This window comes from Euphorbia lathyris, chromosome 6 (assembly GCF_963576675.1).
Source record: "Euphorbia lathyris chromosome 6, ddEupLath1.1, whole genome shotgun sequence".
Taxonomy (NCBI): domain Eukaryota; kingdom Viridiplantae; phylum Streptophyta; class Magnoliopsida; order Malpighiales; family Euphorbiaceae; genus Euphorbia; species Euphorbia lathyris.
Genome location: NC_088915.1, coordinates 15159313 through 15175224, shown reverse-complemented (window position 1 = coordinate 15175224; position 15912 = coordinate 15159313). Strand labels below are relative to the sequence as shown.

Sequence of the window (15912 nt, the reverse complement as noted above, 5' to 3'; positions counted from 1 at the left end):
ACCCGGGTTAGTTGAAACCGGTGAATGGATCACCGGTTTCAGAAATTGTTAAGACCCCGGTATTTCATTTACCGGGGTCACTGCCATGTCTACCAAAAGCAGACATGACAATCTGGAAACCGGTGAATCATTCACCGGTTTCATAGGCGTGCGAATCTCACTTTAGTGAGATTCGCACGCCAACTCTGCTTCCTCCTTTGGGGAAGCAGAGTCCGTGAAGGGGCAAAATGATGTTTTGCCCCTTCAATTCCGAAAATTATAAAAAACTTACCCTTTTTTCATTCAATTTATATATACACTTCATTTTCACTCTTCACTCTTTCTTACTCTTCAATTTCTACTCTACACTCTTCAAAACTCCTCAATTTTCATAGCTTACTCTTCTCTCTTTTCTTCAAAAAAACTCTTCCCTCTTCATTCCTTTTCTTATTCCATTATCTTATACACAACTAAATTCTCCACTTTTCGTTCCACCATCTTGAAGAATTATTTTCGTAAAAATATTAAAGGTGTGTATTTTAATTTATTTGATTTCGTATAAAATGTTGTTATTGATTTAATTGATGTACTTGTGTTATTATTTTTGCAGTTTAAATATTTTCTGTGTTGCTCTAAAAACAGGTATGTATATTTACGGTTAATTTATATTTAGTTATGTTGTTACACTATTGTTAGATTAAATCAGTATTTTATAAAGTTAGATAGTATTAATTTTTTTTATGTAATTAGATGGTATTAGTGCTATTATTTTGTATATATTATTTGTATAATTGAATTTGTTCTTCATTCAAGTAGTATATAACTAGATAACTACTAATAAAATTATCCATAAAATTAATAAATGTAGGTAGTCAATAAAATTATTTATATTGTTATTATTTTGTATGTATTATTTATATTACTAGTCAATATATTATTTAATTTAATATAATTGTATAAAATTAAAGTAATACCATCCATAAAATTAATAAATGTAGGTAGTCAATAAAATTATTCATATTGTTATTATTTTGTATGTATTATTTATATTACTAGTCAATATATTATTTAATTTAATATAATTGTATAAAATTAAAGTAATACCACCCATAAAATTAAAATAATACTATCCATAAAATATACTATACATAATAACCATAAAATAATACTGCACAAAATACACATAAAGTGTATATAATATCTCATCCATAAAATGTTATTTTGTATGTATTATTTGTACTACTATTCAATATATTATTTAATTTAATATAATTGTATAAAAATAAAATATTACTACCCATATAATTAAAATAATACTATCCATAAAATATGACTATACATAATAATCATAAAAAAATACTATCCATAAAATTAAAATAATACTATCCATAAAATATTACTACCCATTAAATTAAAATAATACTATCCATAAAATATACTATACATAATAACCATAAAATAAGAATCTTACCCATAAAATTGTAATGATATAATAAAATAAAAATATAGAGTGGATTTTTTAAACTTATAAGAATATTTTACAATATTTGATCATTTTTTTATATTATTTTAATTTGTATACTATGTAGGTATTTTAGAATGACTGAATATACTAATTACATCATAAGTTGGGGAGGGGAGATGAGTTTTATTGGCGCCAGTTTTGAATATGATTGGTCTAGTGCATTGGCTAAGAATAAACGACTGAAGTTGAGAAGGAGACCATCATATATCAATCTTGTATCTAGGATACGAGCAGCTATTGAACTGAACAGTGGTGACAGAATAACCCGAATCTTGTACAAGTATCCTATCTTTGGCCAAGCTTCACTATCGTTTTCTCATATGCTTATTTCGAGCGACGACGATGTTGAATTCATTTACGATAATTTGAGCAACGTACCAACATATAATACTGTTGAGTTATTTGTTCAGTTTGAGAGAGTAACCAATGACAGACCCATGTCAAGTATGTTTCCTATAACCAATGAGTGTGTGAATACTAATATCGGTTATGGGTCTACAACTGCTGGATCTAGCTATCGGCCAACATCATCTTTCTTATCACTAGTCACGAGAGAGTGGGACCAAGCCGGACCATCTTATGCTATTCCAAGTGGCGATTTCCAAGACGACAGACATACTTATATTGGTTACCAACCCAATGTGACTGCATTCCCTAATTACGATGTTGAAATAAATCGACATGAAGTGGGCACAAGCGGAGATTATGCTGAACCTGATCCAGTAATTGAATATGGTCTCGATGATCTAGTTGAAAGTGAGAGTGATGACGGATTGGATGTGGAGGAGGATTTTGATTATGAAGAATATGCCGATGAAGACGAAGAGGCGGAGGAAGATGTGATTGTGGATCATGAAGGAATGGTAGGGGTGATTATAGCACAATACCTTCAATTCCCATTGTATCTTCATGGATGATGGATTTGAATGTAGCTCCAACTGATGTGCCTGAGTACTATGGTATCCCAGCAATTGCTCCTTTATCATCATTTACATTTCTAGCTCCTGCATATTCAATGATAGAGGAAGACCGTGCATATGGGGCTTCAAATGATACCGAAGAGATATGTGTATGGGATGGAGTTTCAGAGTTGAGAAAAGGATTAGTGTCTGCTGACAAAGAGGACGTTCAATCAGCTGTGAAGAAATATTCAATGAGTAGAAATGTTTCGTACTCAACAGTTGAGTCCCAACCACACAAATTAGTCTTGAAGTGCTGGAAATCAGAACAAAATTGCGATTGGTGGTTAAAGGCACTTTTGAAGAAAAAATTAGGCTACTGGGTAATAAGTGTGTATCATGGTCCTCACACATGCTTTGGTTCAATGTTGACGCAAGATCATAATAAGCTTGATAGTAAAATGATTTCAAACTGCATTATGGATATGGTTGCAAAAGATCCAAGGTTGAGTGTCGGAGTTATACAAGCAAACATCAAGACTCAATTCAAGTTTTGTGTGTCCTATAAAAAGGCGTGGTTTGGGAAAAAGAAGGCGTTAGAAAAGATTTTTGGCAATTGGGAAGAGTCGTACAACATGTTGCCTCGATACTTGAATGCCCTGAAACACTATAATCCTGGATGTGTTAGTTGTCTAGTGACTGATGAAACACATAATCAACAACATCAAATATTCAAACGAGTTTTTTGGAGTTTCAAACTGTGCATCGAGGGTTTCAAACATTGTCGACCCGTGATATTGATAGATGGGACATTTTTGTACGGTAAGTATAAACATACATTGTTGGTGGCAACGTCATTTGATGGCAACAACCATATACTTCCTATTGCATTTGCAATTGTAGAAAGCGAGAATCAGTCCAGTTGGTCATAGTTCATGGATTGCATTTGGAGGTATGTCACTCAACGCATTGGTTTAAGCGTCATCTCAGATCGACATGCTGGAATTTTGTATGCAATGTCCCAACCAAACTTGGGTTGGGCTGAACCGATGGCATTTCATAGGTTTTGCCTCCGACACTTTGTCAGCAATTACAACCACAGTTTCCATAAGAATGGAATTAAAAAACTTCTATACCGGGCTGGTAAGTGTTAGTATATATGTTTCAAATGATTCCATCTCAATATGTAGTATATGTTTTCACAAAATGTTGAATTAACTTATTTAGGTGCACAAGCACAACCAAGGAAGTTTCAGAAGATAATGGATGCAATCAAGGCAATGGATGTAGCATCGTACAATTGGGCAATGGAGAGACCGATGGATTGATGGAGTTTGTCACATGATAATAGTGCACGGTGCGGGAATATGACAACAAACATTGCAGAATGTGTAAACAGTGGTCTAAAAGGCATCAGACAAATGCATATACAAAGCATTGTGGAGCATACATTTGCAAAAATGGTGCATTACTTCGACTCACGCAGATAAGTGTTTAGTAATTTGAAGGATAAAGGTGAGACATACACACCAGTTTGCAAGGATTTGTTGAAAAGGTATGGACAAAAGGCGAATGGTCACACTGTCATTGAATACGACACTCGAACTGGGTTTTATCAGGTTCGGACAGCTTATGATCCCATCAAACAAAAAGGGAACAACATCCATAATGTTAAATTCCAGACTCATGAGTGTACATGCTACAAATTCCAAAATTATAAACTACCTTGTTCTCATGCAATTGCAGTGTGCATGCACCTACACATAAATTTATGGCAATATGTTGACGTGACACATACATTGGCTGAGACTTTGTGTGTATATAACTATCCATTCCAACTGTTAGCTCATCAAGAATATTGGCCCGAATTTAGTTCACCGAAAGTGCATGTTGATCCAAGGTTGAAGCGTAAGCAAGGACGACCTAAGTCAACAAGAATTAGGAATGAGATGGACTTGATCGAGACGGGTACGACTAGTTATACCTGCAGCATTTGCAAATAAAGCGGTCATAATAAGAAGTCATGCCCAGAAAGAGCAGGCAACGTTGGAGGCCAAAATAGGATGCCCAGTTCTACCGGTAGAAATGCAGGCTCTTCGTCTAGACAACGGGGAAGAAATTGATTATGTATTTGTTTTCCAATATGTAGTTATGTTTTTGAATATGTAGAACGTTTAGGATATGTTACTTATGTTATTTGTATGGATACATTATTTGTATGGATATATTATTTATGTTGTTTTATGTTTATGTTGTATGGATTGCAACTTACGTTAAAACTTCCTCAAATATTTTGGTTAATTCATGTTTATATGCTTTGATTAATAGGATATGGATATTTGGAGTACAAATAATTTCACTAACGTAGATATACTAGACATCTACATTGATCCAGATTGTGAAACATGGTACGGAAAAAAAAGAAAATTTGCCAATGCTAGAACCCACTACCATTTGGTGCGGACAGATGCAGGACATATTTTTGAAGGATACCACACCAAAAACCTACCTGATAATTGCATAGTTAATGAGTATAATCCACCTGAATGGATGAGGTTATGGGAAGTTCGATGTGAGCTTGAAGCATACTGTGTTTGCCATTGTATAAAAAGGCCGAAGATCATATCATCCATGTTGCCAAGACGAACAACAGCAGAAAAATGCATTGTGAAAGAACAATTGCAACGGGAAATAGATATAATGGAGGTTCGGCTAGCTAAGGTCCATGATGAGGAAATCACAAAAGAAGAACCGACCACATCAACATCTGATTTATCGTCTGGTAGTGACGATGATGCTTTTCAAACATTTTTACCTCGTTGTTGTTTTACAACTTTTCGCATGTAGGCCATGTCATGTCCGCATTTTTTTCAAATGTTTTTTCAATATGTACTTCTGTTTCTCAATATGTACTTATGTTGTTTATGTTTATGTTGTTTGAATGAATATGTTATTTATGTTATTTGTTTCTGTTTCTCAATATGTACTTATGTTGTTTGAAGTATGGAGAGATAATTTTAAGTATGATGAATTAATTTGAATTATCATAAATTTTAGCATGCTAATAGTAGTATGGAATTGTGATAACGATAATTTCAAGTATCATAATATGGAAGTACACTAAAAATAATATATATTAAAGTATTTTAGAAATAATACATATTGAAGTTTGCTAGAAATAATATATAAAACTTATCTACGTGGTACATATGGTTGACAACTTCCTGTATAACAGCTTCTAGCAGTAATAGGTCTACGACCTTGTTCATCTTCATCCACTTCAGGATTATTAGACCCAACCACAGGTTGGTTTTCATCCACAGTTGCCATTTCAGGATTACTAGACCCGCCCACATATTGAGTTGCATCCACAGCTTGGACCCATGATCCTACATCTTGTTGAGTGAGTGAAAAATGATCATAACTTGGCATGTTTAGGTCCAGACCTGTGTGGGAATTATACGGTATAGGTGGTTGACACATCATATTACATGCAATAGAAGCACTACCACCAAATAACCATTGGGTAGAGTCCATTGTTGAATTCCCCACCAAATTGTCTTGTGCACTCCACTGACTCATACCATAATTTGGATTTTCAAAAGAAGGAACAATATTTTGTTGCGGAGTGTAGAACATACTTGATTGTTCTCCTATATCAGTTCCTTCAAATTGATGTGGTGATGTATAGTGGAATGGTGAAAAGTGTTGTGGTGATGGTAACACTATTGGTGAAAATTGTTCAACAGACAAACCGAAATGTGATTGTGTCGGTTGGGGACCACTATCCCATGCAGACTATGGACCTGACTCGGTTGTGGGTTGTGGAATTAATTGTGGTACTTCTGACGGTACTTGGGGCATTTCTTCCTCCGCAGCATGGGAATAAAGATCATAAATCCTTTGCGTAGGTATTTGTTGAAAACCCACCGGTGCCGGGGGGTATTGCAATTTCTGACGTCGTGACAATAAAGTCCGTCGCCGCCTCCTTGTTTCGACCTCTGGCTCTTCCATATGTGGAATTGACAATGAAGCTGGAGCAGGTTGTGGTTCATATGTATTTGCCATACGATGCTCTTCATTCAATCCACCTAACATGTTGGCCGTCATTTCTCTTACATTTTGCAAATCATCAGGTTGCATATGATACAGATGTTGCAATCCGTCTCCCTACACACATAAATTTTTACAAACATTACTTTTTATTTAATATGCAACAAATTAACCTTAATTTAATACTACTTACAATTGCCGGCCTAGCAGCGCTTGTAGGATCAATCCACCTTTTTGTGTGTTGTAAGTACCATTACATATATTGTGCTTGGGAATGCAATCCAACTCCTAATGGAACTGACTCTGCTAACCTAGAGTGTCTTTCATTCCACAAAACAAGTGAAGGTTGATGTCGGTGTTCCCAATTTATTCCGTGATACCCTCGCATGTCAAGTGTGTGGTATGATTCAATTTGGAAAGGGTGTTGGGGAATAGGTTGGTTCATACCAAATTGACGAAGACATCTATCCGGTTGATGGAATTCCACAGTGGAATTGAATATTAAAGGAACAACGGATCGCCATACGCTCTCTCCAGCACGACAATATGGAGGCAACAGTTGTAACACATTAGTATATGGCTCCCAAATAAACTAACAAAAACCACATACAAAATAATTAGTGAGTTACATTAATTAACTACATACATATGGTGTGATTTTAAAATATGTATTTACCTCATCGTCTCTCTGGTGATCTAATGCATATCTAATTTGCCTGAGATTATGATGTGTTGTTTGTGCCATATTTTTGGGATATTTCCACCTACAAATATAGCAACATCATTCGTACATGTTATTTCATAGATATATATAGTACTCAATAATCGTATTAAAAATTAAAACAAATTTATTTACTTGGCAGCAAGTGGCCGATCTGTGTGAATTTGTGAAGACACATTCAGTAACCGTGGACGAACCATTGGAATTCGCTCGTATGCCCATATTTGCAGAAATTGTAGGCATCCACTAATTTGTTTAGTGGGTGGCTTAGTAGCTTTGCACAACTCTCGATATAAAAATGCTAGCATGGCAGCCCCCCATGCATATTTTTTGGCCCCTTCGTCTGTGACTAGGTCGATTAATAGTGGCAACATCGTCATATACACTACATCACCACTCTTACTAGCAAACAACATACCACCACATATCCGCATTATCAAAGCACGGGTATGGCACTGGATTTCAAATTCAGTAGCATGCTCGGGAAGCTTTTCAAAGTTTTCTTTCAACCAACTAAGTTTTATATTTGCACTAGTTAGCTCACCGGCAGGAGGCACTCGTCCTAAAAAATCTAGGCAATATTGTTTCCAATCTAGATTGGCTTCACCACAAATAACAACCTCACCATCAACTTTTAATCTGGTTATAACTTCCACGTCTTGTAATGTCGGAGATGCCTCCCCGATAGTGAGGTGAAAAGTGTGCGTTTCTGGACGCCATCTTTCAACTAGTGCAGTGATTAAAGATTGGTCAACTGACATACCACCAACACTAGTAATACAACTAAATCCAGATGATTTTAGATATGCCTCAATCCTTGGATCTATGTTGCGGAATGCCTTGAACCCCAATGCTCTTTGACATCGCAAAACAACACCATCATCCTATATATTTATAAACGTAATATGTTAGAATATGTTTGAAAACATTTAGTAAGACTAATATGTTAAGGTTGAAATTTTACCGGATTCATCCATATATTTTGTGAACGGTGAGCGGATTGTAGATGCAATAAATCTGCATTCTGTGGATGAGATTGTATAACTTGTTCAGCTCTTCTTCCATATGCCATTGTCTCTTAAGAGTTCACATACATAATAGATGATAGTAAAATTTGATTAGTATAATATTTTGAATAATTGAAATGATAAATACATAAAAGCCAACAACCTATGCATAGTTGTACATTATGAGCTAACTAAAAATAATTTTACTAACAAAGCAAAATATTTTCATACATTATTAACTACTAAATATACTTAGTTGACTAAATATATTCATCTACTAAATATACTAGAATATACTAGTTAACTAAATTTACTACAATATATACTTTCTCACTACCTAAAACATATTTAGTTAGCTAAAAACACACATTTGCTAACTAAAAATATATTTACTAACAAATCTAAACTATTTAATTATATACACTAATTTAATTTACACTATTTTATATACACTAACTAAAAGATATACACTCTTTTACTAACTAAAAGATATTTAGTTAACTAAAAACACTCATTTACTAACTAAAAACACTTATTTACTAACTAACAATTTAATTATACTAATTTAATTTACACTCTTTTTTATATATACTAACTAAAAGATATTTATTTAACTAAAAACACTAATTTACTAACTAAAAACACTAATTTACTAACTAAAAATATATTTGAAAAGTAAATTATACAAGTATTAACATTTTACTATCTAATATAAACATTTTAATTACTTGGTACTATAAATTATACAAGTATTAACATTATCATGCAAGTTTTCCTAAAAAAAAAACATTATCATGCAAATATTAATAATATAATTAATTAGAAAAGTAAATTAAGAGGTATTAATTAACTTGTAGAAGAGAAGTATTTAGATTATTTGAAGAATAGAAGTATGAGGAAGAGAGGATTGTGAAGAGAAGAAAGTTTTGGAATTTAAGAGTATTTGTGAAGAGAAGAAGAAATGTTTTGAAATGAATACGTAATTGTTTATATTTCAAAATTGAAGGGGCAAAACAGCATTTTTGCCCATTCATAATTCGAAATTTGACTCTGCTTCCTCTGTGGAAGCACGCACGCCACTGAAACCGGTGAATGATTCACCGGTTTCAGGAGACCGGTGAATCATTCACCGGTTTCCAGACTGCATGGCAGCGACCCCGGTAAATGAAATACCGGGGTCTTAACAATTTCTGAAACCGGTGATCCATTCACCGGTTTCAACTAACCCGGGTTAAACTTTTTAGCATTACAGTATGCAATAAGTTTAACCCGGGTGTACTATGGACAATAATGCCAAAATAGGCATTATTTTTAGGAAAAATCCAAATTTTGCCTTGTCTAGTTTTAGTTTTCCTAACCTAATTCGGAATGCCAAATTGATCAAGACCCATCTAAGGTCAGACGGCTTGGACCTTGGCCTCATTCCCTTCACTTCAGAGTTCAGTCCTCTTTGATTCCTAATTCCGATTCGAATTGAGACTTGGGGCTCCTTCTCCTCTCTTTCTCTCACTCAATTCCTCCAAATTAACTCGAGTCCTCTTTCCCCCAAATCGCGACTCCACTGCCAGTTTCATCTCTGGTGCAGGTAAGCTATATTCTCTTTATATTGATCTAGACATGGACATATAGTTTGTATTTTATGGCATCTGTTAGGGCACTCTGTTTTTGTTGCTACCAAAATTTGTTGTTGATTTTTCTTTTTCTTGTTTGTTAAACCTGTACTTAGCGTTGATTCTACTAGCTTTGATGGGAGAAACCCTTGCTAAAAGTCACCGTTGCTGTATTTTCTCCTTGATTGTGAATCTAATTTTTCCAGAAGTTCTTGAGATTATCTTCTATTGATTCTGCGTTTTGTTCAGGCAGTGTACTTGGTCTTGATTATACTGATGGTATCTTTTATAAGCTGAGAGGTTGATGAAAGTCCTGTGATCTTGTAAAATCTGTAATTCATACATAGCTGTTATGAATTCATATGGAAATTAGCCACAATAGTGTTTGTTTTTTTAGTATGAATTATGAAACTATTCCTTTATTAAATATCTAAAGTGGCTTTAGAATCCTATCCATAGTTGTGAAAGTCGAAAGGTGAGCCGAGGCGATAAGAGAAAAATATCGCCTCGAGTCGAGGTAGTGGTGACAAACAAATTAGGAAAATACAAAAAATAAAACCATAACCCAAATTGACTAGTTTAACTTCTGAGATCATTTGAATTCCCTGCCTTGACCTCTTGCACATACTTCCAACAAGGGTCCGTTCTTGTTGTCGCTTTTGATGTATTAAAATTACTAATACTCATGTCCAAAAGCCTCCAAAATTTGGAAAATTAGACAATTGTAAGCTACTATTTTATACACTTTCACAAACTTTCATACAGTTTCAGACACTTTCACACATTTTCACTTCACACGCTTTCATAAACTTTCATAACAGTAGCATAAACTTGCATAAAATTTCACACTTTCATAATAGTAGCATTAGCATAAACTTTCACACACTTTCACTTCACATACTTTCATAAACTTCCATAACTTCATAACAATAACAGAAATCACAAAATTTGGGCAGCATAACACTTGCATAAGTCATAATAAAGAGTAGAAATTTGGGTAGCATGACAGTAGGATGAAGATGAAGAAAAGAAAAATAGAAGAAAGGAAAAGAGTAAAAAGGGTGGCCCGGTGCACTACGCTTCCCCGCTAAGCAAGGGTCACAGACAGTACCTGTAATCGGTGGTGGGTGGTCGCCGGCCTTCTCGATCTGTGCTGTTGTGGCTTCTTTTGCTTTTTTTTTTTATTCTTTCAATCGTGAAGTTTCTGTTGTCTTAACTGTAACATACCGCCTGAAGTGCAAAAGGCAACCGCGCGTCGCCTGCGGCGGTCAGGCGGTCGCCTTCTGCATAACACCTGCCTTCCAGTGTAGAAGGCGGCGGAAGGATGCTTGGGTCGCCTCTCGCCTCAGGCGACCCAGGCGTCCGTCTTTCACAACTATGATGATCTATGAAGTTGCAGTTAGCAATAACATCTGTAAATACACCACTGCTACAGCAATTTTACCAGTGTGCTGATGAATAAAAAAGAGCAAAATACAAAAATAAATGTTGTGGTTTTGGTAATTTTCAAACAGTCTTGTGTTTCAAAACGTGACCTTAATGATCCTAATAAGAAACTGGTTTCTCTGGAAAGCAGGAAGCGGGAGACTGTTCCTCGGCGGAACCTAGTCCCAGTTTGTGACAATGATACTAAAGTGGATTCTGTACAAAAAAGAGTTGAGATCCGAAACTTCATCATTAGTTCCACTTGCCAAATTGGAATCTAAACATGAGAGTCATATTCATCAATCAGCACGAGGTTATCAACAGGAAAGAGGAAAGAGGACCTGATGAGCATTTTACTCATGCCCCTAGGAATGTTGATGTGTCAAAGGTATCAGTACGCCCTGAAAGTTGTGAGAAAATGAGTTCAAATCATGCTTGATGCAAAAAGTGTCAAAGTTATTAACGCTCCAATTCCTGCCTCGAGCTAAACTGCTACCTATATTCTTGAAAAGCCCAAACAATAGAGAGTTTGTGTGGACCTTCTTAAGGTTTCTTATCTTTTCTACTAAATTTTGGAATCTTATTTTAATGATTTGTTATGCATATGTTATACTTTCAATTGGAGGATAATTTAGTGCAAAAATTCTAGATTAAGTAGAGATCAGACTGAGTTGCAAGCATGTTACAAACTTTCTCCCAAGTAATAAAATTAACGGATAATTGTATGATTCATGCTGTTCATTTTATTACGTTGGGAGAAAGTTTGTAAACATGCTTGCAACTCAGCCTGATCTCTACTTACGCTAGAATTTTTGCACTAAATTATTCTCCAATTGAAAGTACAACATATGCATAACAAATCATTAAATTAAGATTCCAAAATTCAATAGAAAAAATAAGAAACCTTAAGACGGTTTGCATAAACTCTCAAATGTTTGGCCTTTTCAAGAATATAGGTAGCAGTTTGGCTGGAGGCAGGAATTGGAGCATTAATATCTTTTGCATCAAGCATGATTTGAACTCCATTAATTTTCTCACAATATTGATGCCTTTGATGGTTCATGTTAGCCGACCCCGAATCATTTCGGGACTAAGGCTTTGATGTTGTTGTTGTATTGATGCCTTTGACACATCATCATCCAGGGGCATGAGCAAAATGCCCATCAGATGCTCTTTCCTGTTGAGAAACTCATGCTGATTGGTGAATATGACTCTAATGTTTAGATTCCAATTCGGCATGTGGAACCAACCAATGATGAATTTCCAGGTCTCAGCTCTTTTTGTATAAAATCCACTTTAGTATCACTGTCACAACCTGGGACCAGGTTCTCCCGAGGATCAGCATCTCGCTTCCTACTTTCCAGAGAAACCAGTTTCTTATTTGGATCATTAAGGTCATGTTTTAGTGGGATACCATTGTTGTTAGGATGAGAGTGACAAACTTTCTCTCTCTACTGAAATTAGTTTTTGGAAGAGAAAGAGTTATAATAAATGAAAGGACAAAAATACCCCTTTGACCTTCTTTAACAACGTTTGGACTGTCTTTGCTAATGGAATGAACCTCAAAGACCCTGTTTGTCACGTTTTGAAACATGGGACTGTGTTTGAAAATGGCAAAACCACATGGTTTATTTTTGTACTTTCCTCAATAAAGAATGGCAAAAGATTAAATAAAAAACTAAAAGAAAGAAGATTTTTTTTTTTTGTTTTCTCCAAAACAAACTGAACCTAACTGAACAAGTTCGGTTTTGGCATATACACGTCCCTATCTTTAGAAGGACAAGAGTTTTCTTTATTGTGTTTGTTTCAATAATATTTTTTTCTCCTTTAAATGAGGACAGTATTCTGCTACTGTGTTTTAGGTTTTGAAGAATTAAAGGGTGAAGTAGATCTTGCATTTCAATTTTAAAAAACCATTTATTGCTTTTATGCTCTAATTATTGTCTGTACGTGCGATTTTGTTTAGGTCAGGATTACATTTTCTAAGTATTGCGCATTTTCTGTATCATGGAAATGAGGCTAGCTTGATTTGTTTATTTTTTATAAAGCGAAGCCCAAGCACAGCTTGATTTTCCAAGCTCAATATTAGATATCTTAGGAAATGCTAGAATATGGTATCGGTAGGTCCTTTGCATTTTCTATGTATTTTTCATTTCCTGGCATGCTTGATTTATAATTGCTTAAAGAGCTAAGCTCGAGCCCAGCTTGATTTTTCAAGCTCAACTTCAGTTCATTGTAAAAAAAAGGTAGATGGATGATTTTCTGTGATATACCAAAGTGATGAATTTGAACTCGTTCAAGTTTTAGTATGATTTTTTTTTCTTTTGTAATTTGTACAATGTTGACAACCTCTGCATTGGATCTTCTAGTCAACGGTGCCTATCTCTTACCAAAACCAGGCGGATAAATAGTGCTATAATTTGTACACCTAATTCCAGTGGGTTTACGTTGATCATCCTTTTTAAACTAAAGGTCAAATGCTGCCTGTATTATTCTAGGGGGTAGCATTTGGCTTTAACTTAAGAACAAACCTATTCAGTTTGTCGGTTATATGGTTTAATTTGGATATATTTTATATCTAGTTTTGATTATCTCAGTTGGGTTCGGTTCTGAGTTAAAAATTTAAATAACTGAGAGGAACCAACCATTGGTTAGTTCGTTTGGTAGTCCCTAAGTCTGTTTCCCATTCGGTAGTTTCGGACTTCTTTTTTCGTTTTAGTAGAATGTCTCTGGCTGCTGTATCTAACACTATTAAGAAATGCGTGTGTGTGCACACACTACACTATCCTCTCTCTCTTTCTCTCTCTCTCTCTCTCTATATATATATATGTGTGTATATGCAACTACTGATCCACTGTCATTCTTCCTTTCTTCATTGTGGCGGCCTGCATTTATTCCTGTATCATCTAGCCCATTAATCCGCAACATCACATTTCCCATCCTCACCTCCTTGTCTAGCCGAATTGCCTTCTCCATCTTTTCTGTCATAGTTCTTGATCTTGCTTACTTGAATGGTAGGTTGAAGTTTCAAAGTAACTGAGCTTTGCATTTCAGGTATCTGATCGTGATTTATAGGTTCATGGTCTCATCTTCTGTGTGATTCTTTGTGAATAAAAGTCTTATCAGAGATCGGATGGAAATCACTTGATGTATTTTACACAAGCATATAATTTTTTAGGATTAGAAGTTTGTTGTTATAATGTAGAACTCTTGATTAAATTCTAATTATAATGTGGAATTCTTGTTTACTGATTTGAATGTTATTTTTATCATATAGTCGTAGTCGTCTTTGAGCTTTGTGCGAGATTACAAAGATTGAACGAAAGATCAAAGACAAAGTCGTTAATCGTTTATCCTGTCTTGTTGTTTATTTTTTACCCGGGTTGTCTTTTAAATTTTACATATATAATTGTTCTTCTTTACCTTACTTATTGCAATGGAAGTAATATTCCGGCTTACTCTTAATATTTTCAGTAGTTTGAAGAATCCGAAACAAGCTAATGGCAAGCAAAGCTGTGAAAACTGTGGCAAAGGCGGTCTCCGAATTCCAGTACCCATGGAGAGAGAAGTTAGTAAAACATAAAGATGAGCTAGCCAAGGGTGCGTGGGGTTACTGGAATCTCGGGGCATGGACACCGCTCCACATTAGCGGTCGCAGACGAGCAAGACTTCGTAAAGAAGTACTCCTTGCCGGAGAAGATTGGCCATATGATCCCGAGAGGAAAGAAATGAGAACCAAGATGAAAGGACACAAATGTGATCGGATATCTGCAGAGAAACGCGAGAAAACTGCGAAATTGATGCAGAAAATGCCACAGATGTTGCAAGCCTACAAGAAGAGAAGGTGGGAGAAGAAAATGAAGGAAGAGGATAAGAGAATAAAGGATTAGGAGAAAATAAATACTTCTTCCTTTCTTCCCTTTTCTCACAGAACCACAGTTGCTTATTTTATCAAATTAAGGGTCAAAATGATCATGAAGTTGCAGTCAGTTTAGTCCAACTCGAAGTATAAGTATCAACTGAGTCATGAAGTTTGACAAAAATTGACAAATTGGTCCAAAAGCGATCAATTTTAATATTAAAAAATTGTCAAATTTGGACTAATTTGTCAAGTTTTGTCAACGTGGAGACTAAGTTGATACCTCAATTTCTATTTTGGCCTGATCCTGCCTCCCAACTTCCCTAAATTGATGAAGATTGTTACTCTGAACTTCAATGTATTTTGGATTTTTGGATTAGGATTTTGCAAGTGCTAAAGTCTATAACTACTTTAGGCTGATTAATGTTTTTTTTTGGTAGACATAATTACATTTTTCAGGCAAAGTGATGAATGATCTCTTGAGAGGATATTTGTTGTTAGGGTAAATCAATTTTTATAAATGTCTGAAATGGGTGGCCAACCTAAATCAAAGCCGGCGATCCAAACTTCAATCTGAAATAGTCATGAGTTACCTATTTACTAAATCACAACACTTATATTTATGCGCATATAAGAATAAGAGTTAATTTCAAATAAAGTCACCCTCTTTCGAATGATTCGAGAGTCCTTGGCCACTTCTAAAGGTTTTGCCTCTTCTCGGAGAGATGCTGCTATCTTATCCCGCCTTCTGGCTTCTCCTAGGCCGCCTCCTGCTCCCAATATTTTTTCGGTCCATTGGCTTAAACCTCCTCCGGGCTGGGTTAAAGTCAATGT

At 35.2% G+C, this 15912-nt stretch overlaps 1 protein-coding gene across 2 annotated transcripts; it reads left to right on the top strand.

Annotated features, from left to right (window-relative positions):
• The first annotated feature begins 9549 nt into the window (after window positions 1-9549).
• On the top strand, window positions 9550-15566 carry LOC136233141 (uncharacterized). Of its 2 annotated transcripts, none has more exons than XM_066022728.1 (2): window positions 9550-9769; window positions 14697-15566. In XM_066022728.1, exon 2 carries the CDS (start codon window positions 14720-14722, stop codon window positions 15107-15109), a length of 390 nt encoding a protein of 129 aa, XP_065878800.1. In that variant the 5' UTR covers window positions 9550-9769; window positions 14697-14719; the 3' UTR covers window positions 15110-15566. The 2 variants fall into 2 exon arrangements, with proteins under 2 accessions (XP_065878800.1, XP_065878799.1); XM_066022727.1 differs by having other exon boundaries at window positions 9552-9769; window positions 14694-15566.
• Window positions 15567-15912: the final 346 nt, after the last annotated feature.

Excerpts from the sequence above, each read along its gene's own strand:
- LOC136233141 (XM_066022728.1), top strand. The coding sequence starts at position 14,720 with ATGGCAAGCAAAGCTGTGAAAACTGTGGCAAAGGCGGTCTCCGAATTC.